At 39.1% G+C, this 13943-nt stretch overlaps 1 protein-coding gene across 2 annotated transcripts in view; it reads left to right on the forward strand.

The window, feature by feature from the left end:
- The window catches only part of PIGN (phosphatidylinositol glycan anchor biosynthesis class N), a 109413-nt gene extending 96276 nt beyond the window's left edge, over positions 1-13137 (forward strand). For both annotated transcript variants that reach the window (XM_082852561.1, XM_082852562.1), the window contains one exon: positions 12847-13137. In XM_082852561.1, coding sequence (XP_082708687.1) covers positions 12847-12970 — 124 coding nt within the window. In that variant the 3' untranslated portion in view covers positions 12971-13137. The remainder of the gene's footprint in view (positions 1-12846) is intronic.
- Positions 13138-13943: the final 806 nt, after the last annotated feature.

The following is a 13943-nucleotide window of genomic DNA, read 5'->3' on the forward strand; positions in this document are numbered from 1 at the left end:
AAAAGAAGGAAGAAAAAGAGAAAGGGAGCCGTGGGGAGGAGGCAGGGGAAAAGAGAGGGAGGGAAAGAGAGAGAAAGAGAAAGAATACCCTTTTTAGCATTTCATTTTCCACCTTCTGGCATCAACATCAGCCCTTGATCCACTCCTGAAGTCCTGTATCCTTCTTTGTCCACAAATTATTTTCTCTCTTTCCCAGTCTTTCATGTTGCTTGTTTAAAGATAGTCACCGTTTTTCTCTGGAAAATTCTGCAATGTCTTTCTTTAGAAATGTTAAACTGTTTTAAGGAATTTAATGCAATCATGTTTCTCTCTCCTCCTTTCTGGGATCGCTAGAAGTTTCCAGAAACCTTTTGGAGGATTGGATTGTTTTGCCACAGAAAAAAACTTATACCCAAATCTGGGGAAAAGCCAGATTAAATTAAGCAGCAAATGAGTAAAGTTAAGGATTATTGAGAAAGGTATTAAATTGATATAATAATTAGTATTAAAATGTCATTTATTGCACACAGTGTATTAGGAGTTTTACATAGGTTATTTCATTAGTTTTAATGACAATGATGTGAAGAAAATATAATTATTTCTACTTTACAGCAGAGGAAACTGGCTCTGAAAGTCTTAATAACATGGAATACGTAGGTTTCAGGTTTTTGCATTGTATGTACATTTAATATATAGATCATTTCTTCAGGAAAAAGTATATAGTGAGCATTGACCATCCATGAAGCATGCCCAGGTGTTACCAAGGGCCCAAAGATGAATGGGCTTGCCTTCTCAAGACTTGGTGATGCCCCACTGCTAGAGATAGATAACTCCTGCATCAGAGTTTTTCGTGGGGAATTCACGAAAAGGGGGAAGTTCTACTGTATAACTTATAAGGAATATTCCAGCCCTGGAAGGATATGACTCTGACACATGGCCCCTGCATTCAGGGTTGTAAGACAGAATAACTGTAATACGAGGCAGCATGTGCTTAAGCGTTATGTGAATACCGAATGGAGGCCGCTTCAATTCCGACTTCAATGACTGAGAAAACATTGCTCAAGGTCAGCATTTGAGCTGGGCCTTGAATGAAGGGTATAATTTCAGTTAGGGGACTTAGAGTATTTTCGGCAGACAGAATGGATATGAGCAAAGCATAGAGGTGAAAAAGCCCAATGCCTACTCATCTGGAGTGTGATAAATAAGCTGAATTTCAGAAACCTTAGGTTTTGGATAAACAAATTTCCAGAAAATAGCCTTTGGGAACCTTAACTTGGAGAACCTTGAATACAAAACTACAGTGTGCATTCTGTTGGCATATAAGTGAGCAGCCATGTACTTTGGTTCTACTGGAGCTTTAATATTTTAGATGTTACTTCCACAAGTGAATTATTGCCTAGGAGTTAGGAATCTTGACTGCCTTTTTTATACAAGTTCATTCCATGGAGTGACGGGTGGGGTAGAATGTGCCTGGAAATGGAGGAACTAACTAAACCAGCACCATCAGGGTGATTAAGCATTATCCTTAAGTGCTCCTGGCATAACCTTAACGGTCAGGCTTCAATTCTCTTTTGATCCCTGAAGTTATTCTGTGCTTCCAGGCATAATTTTTTCCTGCTTCCTTCAAGGTCTGTCCCCCCAGACTTCAGTGATGTTACAGGGCCCGTTACCATGTCATAGTACTTTGCACTAAATCCAAATTGCCAACTTTGACAGTCTTTTTCCTTGATAATGATTTTCTTTTCTTTAAAAAAATTATCGTAATATATACATTACAAAAAAACCACGTTAACCATTTTAAAGTGTACAGCTCAGTTTTATTAAATATATTCACATTGCTGTACAACTAATCTCTGGAACTTTTTCATCTTGCATAACTGAATCTCTATACCCATTAAACAACAGCTCCCTATTTTCCCTTCCCCTCAGCCCCTGGAATCCACTTTTCTACTTCCTGCCTCTATGAGTTTGGCTACTCTAGGTACCTCGTATAGGTGGAATCACACAATATTTGTCCTTTCATATCTGGCTAATTTCACTTAGGGTAATGTCCTGAAGGTTCATCCATGTTGTAGCAGGTATCAGAATTTCCTTCCTTTTGAAGGCTGAATAATATTCCATTGTATGTATATATCACGTTTTGTCTATCCATTCATCCATCAGTGGGCACATAGGTTGCTCCCACCTTTGGCTATTGTGAATAATGCTACTATAACATGGGTGTTCATTATCCATTCAAGTCCCTGCTGTCAGTTCTTTGAGATACACACCCAGAAATGAGATTGCTGGATCATATGGTAGTTCTGTTTTTAATCTTTTGAGGAATTGCCTTAATGTGTTTCATAGCAGTTGTGCCATTTTATTCCTACCAGTAGTGCAGAAGACGAATTTCTCCACATTCTCACCAATCCTTGTTTTCTTTTCTTTTTTTGATAGTAGCCACCCTGATGGGTGTGAAGTATATCTCATTGTAGTTTTGACTTGCATTTCCCTAATGGTTCGTGATGTTGAGCATTTTTCATGTGCTTGTTGGCTATTTGTATGTCTTCTTTGGCAAAATATCTGGTCAAGTCCTTTGCCCATTTTTCATTTGAGTTATTTGGTTTTTTATTGTTGACTGTTGAGTCCTCATGGCTTTCCTTCATCTACCTGCCTATTGTTTAGTGTTGAGTCCTCATGGCTTTCCTTCATCTACCTGCCTCCTAACCTCCTTGCCTGGTCTTCCCATGGAACCAGGGTCAGATTGGGCTGTCCTGGACATTAACCCCTTATCAGATATATGATTTGCAAATATTTTCTCCCATTCTGTAGTTTGCTTTTTCACTCTGTTGATTATGTCCTTTGCACAGAAGTTTTAAATTTTGATATAGTCCAGTTTATCTATCTTTATTTTTTACTAAAAGAGGCTTTGACCCATTGCAAAACTTGAATTTAGTATCTAGTGTGATGTTCTTCTTGGCACGCGTGTGGTACCTCCAGGCCTCTTCCTTGCATTCCTTTACACAACCATCATGGGAAATAAAGTGTTCATCAGAGCACAAAATAATAGCAAAAAAGAGACTGCAGAGGCATAAAACAAACAATGGGCATCATTCAAACCAAGGGAAACAGAATGGTGCATTAGCACTTGTAGGCTGTGAATGCATTGATGACCCCTCCCTCAGCAGCACTAGCCACGAGAAAAGGACGTTAACGCCGTGGTTCAGTACTGTACTTCATTTATATTACGTATTAAAATAGTATATAATTAATTAATGCTATACAGGGTAAAAACTGTGCTGTAGAAATATTTTGTGGTAATAGTATTTTTTTATAAAGGGAGCTGCCCTACACATACAGGGATCATATGTCCAGGTTTACCTGGAGCAGTCCTGGTTTATGCCTTTTGTCCCGGTGTAATCTTCACATCCTCATCTATACAACATTAAAAATCCAAAGTGGATGGGAAGAGAATAAAGGCGTAGCCAGTTAATAAGTTATGTTAAACCTCAGTTTATCTCAGTCTTAATGCTTCATCATCACGAGTCTAACTCCCATAGGTAAAATGGGATGCTTGCTCTGAGAGACTTCAGATTTCAGAGCTCAGTTCTGTTCATCAGGCTGAGAACATTGAACTATCCTACATAAATTACCCACATCCTCTCCCGGTCATTCCTGCTGAAATATCTCTTTGCTCTGCTCTGTTTGTCTTCTTTGTCTTTTATTGTATTGTACAAAAGATGCCTACTTAAGAAAGGAAGATGATGGGGAGCGGGGAGGTGGAAGAGGTTGGGGTGCAGAGACAAAATGAAATCTGAGTTAGTGGAATTAAGCTTTCTAAGTGGAATTACCCCAGTTGATGCTGCAAGGTGAGGTTTTCGTTGCTGCTGCTGCTCTTGTTGGTGAGTTAGAATTCTAAAATCTTTCCTTTGCATCCTGTATAGCAGTGATGGCATATAGTACTGCAGTGAACCACGTGATACAGGTCTAATGCGCAGAAGTGGTTCATGCATCTTCATAAGCATCTGATTGATTGCCAGGAAAAGGCTTGGATAGTGGGGGAAAATACACTTCAAGATCCAAAGCTAAAGCACCATATAATAAGGTTCACCTATCGAAACTTCATTATTCTACTTTTTCCTGCATTTTATTTGTGAGAATGTTGCTTTTAAGTTTTGGCTTTCTAATTATTCCTATGTGGATATACATTTGAAAAGCTGAGCAGTTCCTTGTCATGTTGCAGATATTATTAAACTTACTGTCATAATTTCCTTAATGGGAACCTGGGTTATTTGAATTGTGCTCCTGCAGTGGCTTCCCTTTGTGACAAATTTTATTTCCATACTCCTTTGTATTAGTAATACAGTTAATAACTTCAGCCATTCCATGCCTATTATTCACAGGAATGGAATGTTGTCCTTTTGTCCTTTTTATTGCTTTATAAATTTTATTGCTTTATAAATACATAAATGGTGAGAACCTGTCCTAGAATTTGAGAGAGGACTAGGGGCTAATGACCCCCATGAATGCAGTCTGACATGTATCTGTAATGTCTGTAGTGCCGTCGTGGGGACTGCAGTGGGTTTTCAAAATAGGTTGGAGAGATTCCTCAGCTATGAGTTTCAGGTTAATAAATAAGAGTGTCTTTAAAAATAAAGATTGCATTGCTAGGGCATAAGACAGGATATCTGTTTGTAAGTGTAGTCCAATATGTTCAAAATGTATCTTTGGAGCAGATTTTACCAGACTTTAATGGAAACTGTTAAAGGAATACACTCCAGTCAGTATGATCACCTGAAACCGTGGGTGTAATTTCAGTGGTTTTCTGGAGAACCTTGTGGCATCAGGTGTTTTTTCAACAGCCATGTGAAAAATATCCTACCCAGGCCATGAAACTGGGTTGGGCCGACAGAGCTATAATTTAGCATTTTCTTCTTTTGATCTTTTACACGGTTTCTTCATTTATAGCAGGCCATAAACTTTACAGAGTATTGCCTTTTATATTCCATACTGAGAGAAGTGCATTTTTTAAACTAGAGAAAAAATTCCTTTGAGGGAATTTTCATAACTATAAAAAAATTAGATTTAAATTTATGTTCTGAACGTATTTGATATGAGGTGAATAGTCATCATCATCAGTTTGAACTTTAGTTTGATAGTGGTATTCATTTGGACTTTGTTTCCTACATGCACTATTGTTATACATTATTAAAATATAAATGACAACTAAAGTATCACTTCTATCTTTAGATATAGTGAAAACTTAAAATTAAGTCCAGTAATATTTTAATATCCTCCTAAATGTAATTAATAAGTGCCATAAAATATCTTTACACTTGACAATGAATACTAAGCTTTATTAAAATCAGTGATTCTCAACCTGTTTCTTCCCCAGTACATCTGACAAATAGGACCTGCTTCTGTTGCCCATTATCCTAATTGAGAAGTATAATCAACCTTTTATCACCCATTGTACACATTGAACAGGCCTGCCTGGTGATTCTGTATGCCCCTCCACACACAGACCCTGTCCCTCTACCATCTCATATGTATACCTTTAGAATTACTGATTTAAATGCTGTCAAAATAGTCAAGGGAAGAGAGTGGGAACAGCGGAACTCATTGCAAGTAGAAATTTGATGTTCCTTTAACTCTGCTCTGCTATGATGACACCAAGACTTGATTGATGGAAAATATAACAACCTGAATGCCTTAGACTCAGTGGCACGAAGATGATGAGCTTCACAACTCTTCCCTGCCAACGATGTTAGCTTAAATGAGCCAAGAGTCCATGATTTCAGGCCACTTCAGGCCAAGGAGATAGGTGATCTGTGGAATACCTTTTATAAATAGACTGTCACTAAATTTGAGGATGGGTCACCTACTTTCTGGTTTTACAAAACTACTTTGTTAAGAGATCAAGTCATATTTAATATTTTAAAGTTTTAAAAAACACCTAAAATTGATAGTAAAATTTAATGGAAAAAACATCTGCTAGAATATAATCTCTTCTTTTTTTTTTTACAGCTTTATTGAGGTATAATTTATATATCATAAAATTCATCCATTTTAAGGTTTTAAATGATTTAAATCACTTCAGTGATTTTTCAGCAGATTTATGGAGTTGTGCAACCATCACCACAATCTAGTTTTTGAATATTTCCATCACTCAAAAAATTCTCCCGTGCCTAATTCAGTTCTATGCAATTCCCATACCTGGTCCCAGGAAACCACTACTCTGCTTTCTGTCTCTACAGATTTGCCTATTCCCCGGACATTTCAATAAATGGAATCATACGATATGTAGTCTTTCACATCTGTCTTCTTCCAGTTAGTGTGATGTTTTTGGCATTCCTTTATGTTGTAGCATGGATCAGTACTTTGTTCCCTTTCATTGCTGAATAGTGTTCCATTGTATGGATAGGCCACATTCTGTGTATTCGTTCTATAGTGTAACCTTTTACAGTCCTCATGGCTTTCCTTCATCTACCTGCCTCCTAACCTCCTTGCCTGGTCTTCCCATGGAATCAGGGTCAGATTGGGCTGTCCTGGATTTGATCCTCGAGGCTGGAGACTGGGCAGTTTGCAGTCCGTCCCTCATCTCACCTCTGACTCCGAACTCCAGTCCCTGGGTTGGGGAGTGAACCTTCTTATAACATGAAGAATTGTGACCACTATATCCAGCTTATTGGGTTGAGGATTTTTATCTCAGGAACCATTGCAGATTTTGAAATATCCTGTGAGGAACAGAAAGGGAGAGAGTTGAAGATTTCTGTGATAATTATGAGCTTGGCCAACAGTTCTATGTCATAATTTGTAAATATCACATAAATAGAAACGTATCACAAGCTCATTGTAGAAAATACAGAAAGCATGTAGAAAAAGTAAGAAGTCACACATAATTCAATGTCTCAGAGTTAACCTCTGTCCAACAGGTTGATGTATCTCCTTTTAGACTTAATTTATATGCAAACATATACAGGTGTTTTTTTTTTTTAAGTTGGCTTTCTATGATAACCATTTCCTGATGTCATTACTTTTGAAAACATGAAGGTTATTGTGACGAGAAAGGTGTGAGGAGAAACATGGTAGGGAGAGAGTTCAGAAAGACAGTTGATGTCACTTATGGCTTTGAAGGTCATTGTAAGGAATTAGGAATTTATTCCAAGTATAAGGCAAAGCACTAGACTCTTGAGCAGGGAAGTATTTGATACGCTTTACATTTGGAAACAACTCTTTGGCCAATACGGAGAACATACTCAGGGATCGAGAGAGGGAAGAGGAAGATTGGTTAATAGCCTCTTGCAGTATTCTAAACTAGAGATGATGACAGCTTCGACTAGGGCAGTGATTCAAAATGGTAACAAGAGGCTAGATTTACAAAGTATTCTGAAAGAGAGGTGAGTGGAAGTTGTTAATGGACTGGGTGTGCTAGAAGAAAAGGTGAGAATCAAGGGTGACTCCTAGGTTTTTTATCTTGAGTAACTAAGTGAATGAACAGTAAAGCCATTTCCAGAGATGGAGAAGCCCCTCAGAAAAGTGAGGTTGATGAAGGAAGATTTGGGAAACTAAGAGCTGGGTTTTACATATCAAATTTAAAATGCCTTAAATTAGGATGGTGCCAGAGGAAGCCATGGGATCTTGGGAGAGTTTTTCTTTTATTTTTAGGATGAGAGAAATTACACATCTGCGTGGTGACAGCTTTGCTCGCTTTAGAGAAGGGGAAAATGTCTCTATGGGGGGGGGGATCATTGCAAAAGTAAAGTCCTATTGTAGGAGAGTTGAAACAGGATCCAAAATAGAAGTGGAGGGGTTTGTTTTAGACAGGATCAGGTGCAGGAGGAAATATAGACAGATATGGGTGTTTTAGTAGGTTTGGGGCAAGAAGAGAAGTTCTCTCTTAGCTCTCAGTAAAGTTTTCTCAAATAAGCAAAGTCATCCCCTGAGAGGGGAGGAAGGTGATAGAACTTTGAGGAGAGAAGAAAGGACATTAAATGGTTTGATTTGGAGACAGAAAAATAATTCACAAGTGTGCAGTCAGAATTGAGGCATTCATGAGAACCAAATCTCATCTGTGCCCATAAAATTAAAGTGAGCCTAGCCAGAACAGTCATGAGGTTTTTGTGATGGTTCCTTTATCTTTAGTGTACGGTGCTTTCTGTTCCCTTCCCTGGTTCTGATTATTGATTCTAATGCCAGAATTACACTTATCTTTATGTTTTAATATCTCCTAGGGCTAGTTTTACTTCATTTTGGGAGAGACTCTTTGTTTCTTTAAATATTTTGGGATTTTGTCTTTTATCATTTAATTTTGATTATATGTCTATGACTTTTATTTTAGGGGAGTCTGATTTCAGTCCAGGCTAAATCTGCCAGGGTATATAAAACAAAAGAAGATTTTCTGATTTCTTTTAATTACAAATTACCATTTTTAATAACTTAACAAATATTGAAGGGCCCACAACGCCTTGAATTGGACCTTAAAGATGAAATGGGGGGCTTCCCTGGTGGCACAGTGGTTGAGAATCCGCTTGCCAATGCAGACGACATGGGTTCGAGCCCTGGTCTGGGAAGATCCCACATGCTGCAGAGCAACTAGCCCCGTGAGTCAAAATTACTGAGCCTGCGCGTCTGGAGCCTGTGCTCTGCAACAAGAGAGGCCGAAATAGTGAGAGGCCCGCGCACCGCGATGAGGAGTGGCCCCCACTTGCCGCAACTAGAGAAAGCCCTCGCACAGAAACGAAGACACAACACAGCCAAAAATAAATAAACAAATAAATAAATAATTAAAAAAAAAAAAAAAAGATGAAATGGGGAGAGAAACAGGGACCATGGTCCCTGCCTACAGGGACCTGACAGCCTAGGGCAGAGGTCAGCAATCTCTGACCCTTTAGCGCAAGCCAGGCCACCTGCTGTTTTTGTGGTGTCTGCAAGCTGCCAGTTGTTTTCAATTAAACATTTTGAGATAATTATGGGTTCACATGAGATTGTAAGAAATAATACAGAAATCCTGTACTCCCTTTACCCAGTTACCCTCAAGGGTAACTTCATGCAACAAAGCTATAGAACAACCAGGATATTGACATTCATATTGTCAAGATACAGAACAGCTTCTATCAACACAGGATCCTTCGTGTTGCCCTTTTATTGGCAAAACCAGTTCCTCCCTGCTTCCATTCCTCCTTAACCCCTAGCAACCATTAATCTTTTTTTCATTTCTGTAGTTTTGTTATTTCATGAATGTGACATATGTGGAATTATACAGTATGTAACATTATGGGATTAGCTTTCTTTGCTCGGCATAATTCTCCGGTGATTCATCCAGGTTGTTGTGTGTTTCAGTAGTTCATTCCTTCTTATTTCGGAGTAGTATTCTGTAGTACGGATGTACCACAGTTTGTTTAGGCATTCACCCATTGAAGAACTTCGAGGTTATTTCCAGTTTGGGGCTATTATGAATTAAGCCTCTAAGCATTCTTGTGAACATCAGTTTTTATTTCTTTGGGATAAATGTCCAGAAGTACACTTGCTGGGTCATATAGTAGTTGCATGTTTAGTTTCATAAGAAACTACCAAACTGTTTTTTGACTGACTGGAGTAGAAATCCAGGTTCCCCATTCAGCCTCCATTGACGCCCAAAGGGGTCTCCTCGTTATTACAGGGCAGGGGAAGGAATTACAGTTCCCCACTGGGCCTCCCCTGGTATTTCCGTGGTTAGGAAGGGCTGGAAGTCCTTATTGCTCCCCTACATGACCTCCACTAACATCACAGTGGGGAGGGGAATGGCCTTGTTAACTCTGGGCGGAGGTGAATGACTCTCCACTGGGCCTCGTCTGATACTACCCCAGTGAAGGGGGCCCTCATTACTGCAGGACGGGGGTGCAAGTCGAGGCTTCTCACGTGGTCTCCACTGACACTGTCGGGCAGTGGGAATTGCTTGTCACTGCCAGGTTTGGGTGAAAGTACCAGCTTCCCTACTCAGTGTTCTCTCATGCCATGGGGGTTCAGGGTCAGGGATGGATGGGGGTTGGAGTACCTCATCAAAGCCTGTTGAGGGTGGAAGTGTAGGCTCCCCACTCGGCCTTTGCTGGAGCAGGTAGGAGCCGAACCACCCTTTTTTCTGTGGTTTCTGGCTGAAGTGGAACAGTTACTGTCTAAAAGTTTTCCGTCTTTTGGGCCTGCCCCGTTCCTTGTCTGTCCTTTGGCTAGAGAGTAGGCTTTTGTTATCATGTTGGGTTGTTTTGGGGGGGTTTGGGCTATGTCCATTGGCATTTCTGGTTTGTTCCATTTTGTTCCAGCAAAAAGAAAATCCAGGGAACTACCCACTGTGTCATTCCTTGGGTCCCAAGATCCTTAACCTGTGTGTATTCTATCCACTGTTCAGTCTTCTTATGTTTCTTTTATATACAATGCCCAGAGTTTTTGTTGTACTTGGCAGGAAGAATAGGGGAAAGTACACCTCCTCCATCTCCAGGAAAAGGAAGATTTTCTGATTTTTTTTTTAAAGCTTCTAGTTTTCTAACACCTCTGTGCTGTGATAAACTTGAATTGCCCCACTTTGGAAGATGTTTAAAGTAAGATCAGTCAACCAGTTACCAACTTAAGTGTGATAAAATTTCAGCATAACTCACGTAATTTTGGTCACATAATCTTGTCTATTTTGGCATGAGTTGTTCAAGAGCATTCTGTTAAAATAAATATCTAGATAGTTTTATTCCCAGAAGGGCTTTGTAGAATGATAAAAATGTCTTATCATTGTTATCATTTTTAAATAAATAATTATCAGTGATTTATTTCCTCTGTAGCTACTGAAGTTGGAAAGTAGCTTTGTAAAATCTACATAATTAAGTGGTAGATAAGAGCTATATCATATTCATTCAGGGTTAAAAAAATATATACAAACCCACAAACACATACACACATAAATTTAAGTAGAAGAAAATTCCAGGTCCAATATTCTATTACATTATTTTTACAGTGAAAATAAACAAACATTTCAAAACTCTTAACTTAATGTTAATATTTGGCTAGCAGTTAAAGATCTAATTTTATTGTTTTCTTTTTAGGTCAGGAGCCTACCCTAGTCCAGAACCAGATTTCTAACATAACTAGTTCTCATTCTTATTTTTTAATTAGCCAACTCTTCTATATCAAATTTACTTTACAAGATGAACCAGTGAACCTAGAGAAAGATTCTAAATAGGAATCAGTGCCTTTCCAAAGGAAATCCTATCAAACCATAAAGCTTTACAATTGGAGGTTCTTACTTAAAAGCTTATAACAATACCAAAAATAAATAAATAAATAAAAGCTGCATAGAGTAGAGGCCCTTCTTTCCTGGCCTTGAGGGGCCTTGCCTATGGGGCAGTTACCTGACAGCACAGTGAAGCTTTGCCTAGGTTGGCCTAGGGCCAGCAGTTTGACATTTTGGGGGGCTGCCCACCTACTGGACTGGAGATATTGAGAAGGTGGGAGGGAGGCCTGCAGGCCGCTGTTCCCTTTCCCCTTAGTCTCCATGTCCCTCTCTGTGATCGGCCTGTTTTACATGCACCCAAAAGGCACCTTCCCAGATGCCCTAAGATAAGTTCCCTGGGGCTTGCCCTGGGGGCCATTCTTGGGAAGGGGCTTCTTTAACCCACACCAGGACTTCTGTTTGCTGGGGGTAGAGGAGAGGAAAGGGGAGAAAATATGACCTCCCTTCATCAAGCCAGCTTGGTTACAGGCCTGCGGAACCTTCCCTTCACCTTTGTTGAAGGGTGTAAAATGTGTGAATCTATTATGAAGTTAGACAGTTAAACACAACTCTGATAGGCATTGTGAATAAACTTGCCAATCTGCACTGCAGCTTAGCTTGGGCAATACTGTACTAGTACACTATAGGAAGCCTCTGCTTTGTTGCACATTTGTCAGATCTGTGTCCTAAATTTCTTTCCATATTTCCCAATTTATCATCAAGCCATGTACTATGTACTGTGTTTAAAAAGAAAAACTGAACATTTAATATTGCTGATAGATGGGAACTGGGATTGAGTAATTTTAAGCATATTCTATCTTCTTCCAGAAGTCTTGGGGATAGTAGCTTTGACTCTGAGATTAATAGAGAGATGTGTCCCTTTTCTTTTGTTTAGGTTCTTTGACTAAAACTTTCACTTCACTGAATTTGAGTTTGGGTAATATTTTTCTTTCTTTGTGGCTGGTACTTTTGTCAAAGTACTTCTAACTTATGTCAAAACATGGGATGGCATGGTCTAAAACATCAGAATACTTAACTTGGGGACATCATGGGGAGTCTGTGGATATTATTCAGAGTATATAAGAATTAGAGGGGGGGAAATTATCTTTAGTTTTCTAAAAGCTAAATTTTAAAATTCAGTTTCTAATGGTGACAAAGACACAGGCACTACTAATATCAATCAGACATTTTCATATCATTATAGTTGTTGAAGCTATCTCAAAATATTATGTTCATCACTACTTCTACAACAAATTTGTTCTTTTTAACATATTGATATCTATTTCAAAATCACTGGTATCCTCTGTAATTCTGTATATTTTATATACACAGTTGACCCTTGAACAACATGGGTTTGAACTGCATGGATCCACTTATATGTGGATTCTTTTCAATAGTAAATGCTGCAGTACTACAAGATCCGTGGTTGGTTGAATGCGAGGCTGCCAAACCATAGATACTTAGGAACCTTGGATGCTGAGGGCCAACTATAAAGTTATAAGCTGATTTTCGACTTCTCAGAGGGTCAGCACCCCTAATCCCTGAGTTGTTCAAGGATCAACTGTACATTTAGAAACATTAGTTAGAGGAATCTTATGCTTTTCCTCTTATGTGTTCTCTCTGCCTGTAACATGTTTCTTTTTCTCCTCCTGTAGCATCAGCCACTACGTGATTGTCATGTCCATGTCCATCTTTCTGGTGTTTCTCAATGGCCTGGCACAGATGCTCACAACAAAGAAACTCAAACTGTGTGGCAGACCCAAAAGCCACCTCACATGATGTTGCCAAAGCCATCATTCAGCATCCAGATCCTGGTTCTCATTCTCCTTGTCAACTACAATCTTATCAAGGATTCATAAAGGAGATGGATATTAATGTATAACATACTCTGCTCATCTAAAGGAAATTATATGTGGAATTCTGAATTTATGGGTTATCTGGAATAAAGGAGCTTCCATTTTCTTTAGGTTTTGCATGAAGTCATGGTTACATCTGTGGAAAAGCAGAGTAAAGCACTCTGCATTTTCATTTTTTCCTTTAGTTGGCAACTCCTCTCACTGATGTTTCAGAGCACCTGTAACAGTCTCTGGTCCCCAGCTGTACAGCTTCCTGTATTATATGCAGAGGAGAATGTGCTCCTGAGGGGGCAGTACTGATCACATCCAAAATCAATGCACTGGCTGAACATGAAGTAAATCACCAGGTGGCACCATAAATATTTATCAACTCTAAGCACTTGTTTTGCAAGTAGTTCTAACTACTAAACAACATTAGAAAGACAATCAGGATGTGTAGAAAAATGTTTGCAGGTGTTTTTCATTTTTCTTCAGTATTCAGCAATACTATTTTATGCTTTTTAGTGCTTTTTTAGTTTTCATAGTCAATCAGCTAGATGCAGGTTTTACCTTCACTTTTTTTTTTTTTTTTTCCATTTCTGGATTCTCATGGAATTTCTGGAGATAGAAAAGCAGAAAAAGCTTGTTATTTGTGTCTTGTCCATGGGGGAAAAGATTTAAATGATTAGTTTTTTTCGGTTTTTAAAAATTTTATTTTATTTATTTATTTTTGGCTGCATTGGGTCTTCGTTGCTGTGCACAGGCTTTCTCTTGTTGCAGAGCACGAGCTCTAGAGCGCAGGCTCAGTAGTTTTGGCACACAGGCTCAGTAGTTGTGGCTCACAGGCTCTAGAGTGCAGGCCCAGTAGTTGTGGTGCATGGGCTTAGTTGCTCCGCGGCATGTGGGATCTTCCCAGA

This window comes from Leucopleurus acutus, assembly GCF_964270905.1.
Source record: "Leucopleurus acutus genome assembly, chromosome: 13".
Classification (NCBI taxonomy): Eukaryota; Metazoa; Chordata; class Mammalia; order Artiodactyla; family Delphinidae; genus Leucopleurus; species Leucopleurus acutus.